The 7,500-nt window shown below is 50.6% G+C and overlaps 1 protein-coding gene across 4 annotated transcripts in view; it reads left to right on the top strand.

Moving 5' to 3' along the window:
• Positions 1–7,500, top strand: part of LOC112253244 (cytoplasmic FMR1-interacting protein 1 homolog) — a 108,683-nt gene that overhangs the window by 8,044 nt on the left and 93,139 nt on the right. For all 4 annotated transcript variants that reach the window (XM_042322804.1, XM_042322800.1, XM_042322801.1 and 1 more), the window contains one exon: positions 1,809–1,990. In XM_042322804.1, the coding sequence (XP_042178738.1) occupies positions 1,809–1,990 (182 nt within the window). The remainder of the gene's footprint in view (positions 1–1,808; positions 1,991–7,500) is intronic.

Below are 7,500 nucleotides of genomic sequence, written 5' to 3' on the forward strand. Positions count from 1 at the left end.
TGGCTCTGCTGCTGTGGACACTTAGGATAAGGAAACCAGGGTGGCATTTTGTATTGGGTGAATTATAGTTTTAACAGTTTGGCCTGATAACCAATCACTGTGGATGGGATTGTCAGGGGAGGGGCAGGATGTTTTTGAGACAGAGTTGGTAGGGTTTCAGAGCTGTCAATCAATCACTGTGGGTGGGACTTTGAGAGAAGGAGATATGTTATTGATCTAGTCAGAAAAACTCTTTCAATTTAGTTTGTGGCAAAAACCTAAGAGAAAGGTTGTTCTGTCTGGTCAACATGGATTCCCTGTTGCGATAAACAATATAGATTTACAGGAAAGTAGTTTTTAAAATTCTAAAATGTTCAGACCCCCAGCCAGACCTTCCAGATAAAACCCTCTTGGGCCTCACTCCCCCTATCTGAGATATCTACTGTAGCCCTCATTCTCCACATACAACCCCCGTTCTGCCAGTCACCTTCTGTTAAAGGTCCCCAAAGCACACACATCTCTCGGTCAAAAATGCAAGCCCTCGCATAATATATGGACAATTGTCGATTTTGCAAAAAATTCTGTTATTGGTACTGCAGAATGAGGCTCTCTCTCCACTACCTATTGTCCTGCAGTGAGGATTCAACATCTTCATCAAATGTTTTTGAATTTATCTGCAGAGAATCGGCAAAAAGCAGTCAGTATTTGTGAGCCAGACGCCGGAATGAGACATCATAGAGCCTTTATTTGTTTCCCTGGAGTTCTCCATGATCCAGGATACGAACAGGGGTTCAGTTCAATGTTTTAAATCAATTGTTAAATGCTTTATTGACAAATAACACTGTCATTCATGTAAGGAAAGATGGGTAGTGTTTAATGATCTGTGAAGACTTATATTGAATGTAGGCGACCTGTTCTGTGGTGTGGTCTGGGCGACCTGTTCTGTGGTGTGGGCGACCTGTTCTGTGGTGTGGGCGACCTGTTCTGTGGTGTGGTCTGGGCGACCTGTTCTGTGGTGGGGGCGACCTGTCTGGTGGGGCTGGGCGACCTGTTCGGTGGTGTGGTCTGGGCGGTGTGGGCTGGGCGACCTGTTCGGTGGTGTGGTCTGGGTGGTGTGGTCTGGGCGACCTGTTCGGTGGTGTGGTCTGGGCGACCTGTTCGGTGGTGTGGTCTGGGCGACCTGTTCGGTGGTGTGGTCTGGGCGACCTGTTCGGTGGTGTGGTCTGGGCGACCTGTTCGGTGGTGTGGTCTGGGCTGACCTGTTCGGTGGTGTGGTCTGGGCGGTGTGGTCTGGGCGACCTGTTCGGTGGTGTGGTCTGGGCGACCTGTTCGGTGGTGTGGTCTGGGCGACCTGTTCGGTGGTGTGGTCTGGGCGACCTGTTCGGTTTTGTGGTCTGGGCGACCTGTTCGGTGGGTGTGGTCTGGGCGACCTGTTCAGTGGTGTGGTGTGGGCGACCTGTTCAGTGGTGTGGTGTGGGCGACCTGTTCAGTGGTGTGGTGGGCGACCTGGTGGTGTGGTGTGGGCGACCTGTTCAGTGGTGTGGTGTGGGCGACCTGTTCAGTGGTGTGGTGTGGGCGACCTGTTCAGTGGTGTGGTCTGGGCGACCTGTTCAGTGGTGTGGTCTGGGCAACCTGTTCAGTGGGCTGGGCAACCTGTTTGGTGAGTTTTAAATGAAAAGAAGCTGAGTTAAGTCATGAAGTGGAAAACACTGGTCACTGTGTAACATTTTATTCACATTATTACAGTTTTTTCATGTTGCAGTCATGGCAGTTCTATTTAATGTGCTCTCTTTTGACATTGATATCGACCCTCTGTTTCTCCTCATCAGCGATTGGCTATAGACCGGTTCTGTGGGGAGGTGCGTCGTCTCTGCCACGCTGAGAGGAGGAAGGACTTTGTCTCCGAGGCCTACCTCCTGACCTTGGGGAAGTTCATCAACATGTTTGCTGTGCTCGACGAACTCAAGAACATGAAGTGTAGCGTCAAGAACGACCACTCTGCATACAAACGGTACCACACACACACACACACATATATCCAGGGAGACTACATAGTGAGTCATTTAGCAGACTATAGTAGTGAGTCATTTAGCAGACTCTTATCCAGAGACACTACAGTAGTGAGTCATTTAGCAGACTCTTATCCAGGGAGACTATAGTAGTGAGTCATTTAGCAGACTCTTATCCAGGGAGACTATAGTAGTGAGTCATTTAGCAGACTCTTATCCAGGGAGACTATAGTAGTGAGTCATTTAGCAGACTCTTATCCAGGGAGACTATAGTAGTGAGTCATTTAGCAGACTCTTATCCAGGGAGACTATAGTAGTGAGTCATTTAGCAGACTCTTATCCAGGAAGACTACAGTAGTGAGTCATTTAGCAGAATCTTATCCAGGGAGACTATAGTAGTGAGTCATTTAGCAGACTCTTTTCCAGAGACACTACAGTACTGTGTGCATACATTTTCATTCGTACTGGTCCCCCGTGGGAATCGAACCCACAACCCTGCAGGTACAATGCATTGCATGGTATACAGGGGGTTACGGTACAGAGTCAATGTGGAGGCTATATACAGGGTGTTACGGTACAGAGTCAATGTGGAGGCTACATACAGGGGGTACCGGTACAGAGTCAATGTGGAGGCTACATACAGGGGGTACCGGTACAGAGTCAGTGTGGAGGCTATATACAGGGTTTTACTATGCAGAGTCAATGTGGAGGCTATATACAGGGTATTACGGTACAGAGTCAATGTGGAGGCTAGATACAGGGTGTTACGGTACAGAGTCAATGTGGAGGCTATATACAGGGGGTACCGGTACAGAGTCAATGTGGAGGCTATATACAGGGTGGTACCGGTACAGAGTCAATGTGGAGGCTATATACAGGTGGTACCGGTACAGAGTCAATGTGGAGGCTATATACAGGGTTTTACTGTGCAGAGTCAATGTGGAGGCTATATACAGGGTATTACGGTACAGAGTAAATGTGGAGGCTAGATACAGGGTGTTATTGTACAGAGTCAATGTGGGGCTATATACAGGGTTTTACGGTACAGAGTCAATGTGGAGGCTATATACAGGGGTGTACCGGTACAGAGTCAATGTGGAGGCTATGTACAGGGTAATACGGTACAGAGTCAATGTGGAGGCTATATACAGGGGTGTACGGTACAGAGTCAATGTGGAGGCTATATACAGGGTATTACGGTACAGAGTCAATGTGGAGGCTATATACAGGGTATTACGGTACAGAGTCAATGTGCTCGGGTACAGGCTAGTTGAGGTAATGTGTACATGTTGGTGGGGGTGAAGCGACTATACAGGGGTAATAAACAGCGAGTAGCAGCAGTGTACAACGGGGGGTCAATGTAAAAGGTCCGGTGGTGATTTTTATGAATTGTTCAGCAGTCTGATGGCTTGGGGGTAGAAGCTGTTCAGCAGTCTGATGGCTTGGGGGTAGAAGCTGTTCAGCAGTCTGATGGCTTGGGGGTAGAAGCTGTTCAGCAGTCTGATGGCTTGGGGGTAGAAGCTGTTCAGCAGTCTGATGGCTTGGGGGTAGAAGCTGTTCAGCAGTCTGATGGCTTGGGGGTAGAAGCTGTTCAGCAGTCTGATGGCTTGGGGGGTAGAAGCTGTTCAGCAGTCTGATGGCTTGGGGGGTAGAAGCTGTTCAGCAGTCTGATGGCTTGGGGGTAGAAGCTGTTCAGCAGTCTGATGGCTTGGGGGTAGAAGCTGTTCAGCAGTCTGATGGCTTGGGGGGTAGAAGCTGTTCAGCAGTCTGATGGCTTGGGGGTAGAAGCTGTTCAGCAGTCTGATGGCTTGGGGGTAGAAGCTGTTCAGCAGTCTGATGGCTTGGGGGCGTAGAAGCTGTTCAGCAGTCTGATGGCTTGGGGGGTAGAAGCTGTTCAGCAGTCTGATGGCTTGGGGGTAGAAGCTGTTCAGCAGTCTGATGGCTTGGGGGTAGAAGCTGTTCAGCAGTCTGATGGCTTGGGGGTAGAAGCTGTTCAGCAGTCTGATGGCTTGGGGGTAGAAGCTGTTCAGCAGTCTGATGGCTTGGGGGCAGAAGCTGTTCAGCAGTCTGATGGCTTGGGGGGGTAGAAGCTGTTCAGCAGTCTGATGGCTTGGGGTGGTAGAAGCTGTTCAGCAGTCTGATGGCTTGGGGGTAGAAGCTGTTCAGCAGTCTGATGGCTTGGGGGTATATGCTGTTCAGCAGTCTCATGGCTTGGGGGTAGAAGCTGTTCAGCAGTCTCATGGCTTGGGGGTAGAAACTGTTCAGCAGTCTGATGGCTTGGGGGTAGAAGCTGTTGAGGAGCCTTTTGGTCTTAGACTTGGCCCTCCGGTACCGCTTGACGCGCGGTAGCAGAGAAAACAGTCTACAACTTGGGTGACTGGAGTCTCTGACAATTTTATGGGTTTTCCTCTGACACCGGCGGCCGTTAGCCTAGTGGTTAGAGCTTTGGACTAGCATCCGAAAGGTTGCTAGATTGAATCTCCGAGCTGACAAGGTCAATAAGAATTTGTTCTTAACTGAGTTGCCTAGTTAAATAAAGGTAAAATATAGAGGTCCTGGATGTCAGGAAGCTCGGCCCCAGTGATGTACTGTAGTGCCTTACGGTCAGATGCTGAGCAGTTGCCATACCAGGCGGTGATGCAACAGGTCAGGAGGCTCTCAATGGTGCAGCTGTAGAACCTTTTGAGGATCTGGGGACCCATGTCAAATATTTCAGTCTCCTGAGGGGAAAAGGCATTGTTGTGCCCTCTTCACAACTGTCTTGGTATGTTTGGACCATGATAGTTTGTTGGTGATGTGGACACCAAGGGAAACTCTTCTGCTCTCTGTATGGCCAGGGAGTTGTCCTGCTCTCTGTATGGCCAGGGAGTTGTCCTGCTCTCTGTATGGCCAGGGAGTTGTCCTGCTCTCTGTATGGCCAGGGAGTTGTCCTGCTCTGTGTATGGCCAGGGAGTTGTCCTGCTCTGTGTATGGCCAGGGAGTTGTCGTACCCTGTGTATGGCCAGGGAGTTGTCTTGCTCTGTGTATGGCCAGGGAGTTGTCCTGCTCTGTGTATGGCCAGGGAGTTGTCCTGCTCTGTGTATGGCCAGGGAGTTGTCCTGCTCTGTGTATGGCCAGGGAGTTGTCCTGCTCTGTGTATGGCCAGGGAGTTGTCCTGCTCTTTGTATGGCCAGGGAGTTGTCCTGCTCTGTGTATGGCCAGGGAGTTGTCCTGCTCTGTGTATGGCCAGGGAGTTGTCCTGCTCTGTGTATGGCCAGGGAGTTGTCCTGCTCTGTGTATGGCCAGGGAGTTGTCCTGCTCTGTGTATGGCCAGGGAGTTGTCCTGCTCTGTGTATGGCCAGGAGTTGTCCTGCTCTGTGTATGGCCAGGGAGTTGTCGTGCCCTGTGTATGGCCAGGGAGTTGTCCTGCTCTGTGTATGGCCAGGGAGTTGTCCTGCTCTGTGTATGGCCAGGGAGTTGTTCTGCTCTGTGTATGGCCAGGGAGTTGTCCTGCTCTGTGTATGGCCAGGGAGTTGTCCTGCTCTGTGTATGGCCAGGAGTTGTCCTGCTCTGTGTATGGCCAGGGAGTTGTCCTGCTCTGTGTATGGCCAGGAGTTGTCCTGCTCTGTGTATGGCCAGGAGTTGTCCTGCTCTGTGTATGGCCAGGGAGTTGTCCCCTGTGTATGGCCAGGGAGTTGTCTTGCTCTGTGTATGGCCAGGGAGTTGTCCTGCTCTGTGTATGGCCAGGGAGTTGTCCTGCTCTGTGTATGGCCAGGAGTTGTCCTGCTCTGTGTATGGCCAGGGAGTTGTCCTGCTCTGTGTATGGCCAGGGAGTTGTCCTGCTCTGTGTATGGCCAGGGAGTTGTCCTGCTCTGTGTATGGCCAGGGAGTTGTCCTGCTCTGTATGGCCAGGGAGTTGTCCTGCTCTGTGTATGGCCAGGGAGTTGTCCTGCTCTGTGTATGGCCAGGGAGTTGTCCTGCTCTTTGTATGGCCAGGGAGTTGTCCTGCTCTGTGTATGGCCAGGGAGTTGTCCTGCTCTGTGTATGGCCAGGGAGTTGTCCTGCTCTCTGTATGGCCAGGGAGTTGTCCTGCTCTCTGTATGGCCAGGGAGTTGTCCTGCTCTCTGTATGGCCAGGGAGTTGTCCTGCTCTGTGTATGGCCAGGGAGTTGTCCTGCTCTGTGTATGGCCAGGGAGTTGTCCTGCTCTGTGTATGGCCAGGGAGTGTTCTCCCTCCCTCTCATGCCCCCTGGAGGTGTAGCAGTGGTGATGCCACTCTAGTTTAGGCAGTTTTATAAAAGGAGGAGGCCATTTTGTCTGCTAAGTGGCAGTGTTGCAGCATTTTTGGTAGGTAATGCACAGAGTTCCTGTGATGATAAGAGGCTTGTCATTTCTCAGAGTCCGGGTCACCCTGTCTCCTCCATGTCCTTCTGTTCATCAGATAAACCTTCACGTCGGGGCGGTTCTCAGAGGCCCTGTCTCCTCCATGTCCTGTTCTATAAAGCAGATAAACCTTCACGTCGGGGCGGTTCTCAGAGGCCCTGTCTCCTCCATGTCCTTCTGTTCATCAGATAAACCTTCACGTCGGGGCGGTTCTCAGAGTCCCTGTCTCCTCCATGTCCTTCTGTTCATCAGATAAACCTTTACGTCGGGGCGGTTCTCAGAGGCCCTGTCTCCTCCATGTCCTTCTGTTCATCAGATAAACCTTCACGTCGGGGCGGTTCTCAGAGGCCCTGTCTCCTCCATGTCCTTCTGTTCAGCAGATAAACCTTCACGTCGGGGCGGTTCTCAGAGGCCATGTCTCCTCCATGTCCTTCTGTTCAGCAGATAAACCTTCACGTCGGGATGGCCTTTTGGAACGTAGTCTTGTCCAGACAGAATGCAGGTGGATGTTCTCCACCCGTCAGGCAGGAATGAAGAATTGTTATTTGAGTGTTTCCTGTAACTGGTGTCGGTCCTCTCATTGGTGTTCCATACCTCCATCTAGTGGTCCCACTCGCTCCCTACAACTACAATCCTGTCGTGTTTATTCTGAGCAAATGCTCACATGGTTCATGGAAAAGCAATAATTTATGATATTTCTCTGTCCGCTTTTGTATATTTGGTATTTAATCGAGGTTATGCATTCTCTTCTACTAGGTACTGATTCATAGGTTTTCTGTTTTTTTCTTGCTTAATCGTGTGACGTGCATTTCTCCTTGAAACAGAAGCCAGGTGTGTGTGCTGATTATGGCCTGAGGACTTTTGTTTTCACCTCATACACTGATTTTTATGGGCACCATGATGCTTTAATAAACATTTAGATTGTGTATTCAAGCCTCAGTTTTGGATGTATTCCTTGTTTTTGTCTCTTCATGTGGTGATTTCAATGACATGTCTGTGTCTGTGTTGGTTGAATAACCTCCCTCTGATCTCTCTGTTCTCTATCACTCTCTCCCTCTCCCTCTCCCCTTCCGCTCTCCTCTCCTCTCCTCTCCTCTCCTCTCCTCTCCTCTCTCTCCTCTCCTCTCCTCTCCTCTCCTCTCCTCTCCTCT

This window comes from Oncorhynchus tshawytscha, linkage group LG06 (genome assembly GCF_018296145.1).
Source record: "Oncorhynchus tshawytscha isolate Ot180627B linkage group LG06, Otsh_v2.0, whole genome shotgun sequence".
NCBI lineage: Eukaryota > Metazoa > Chordata > Actinopteri > Salmoniformes > Salmonidae > Oncorhynchus > Oncorhynchus tshawytscha.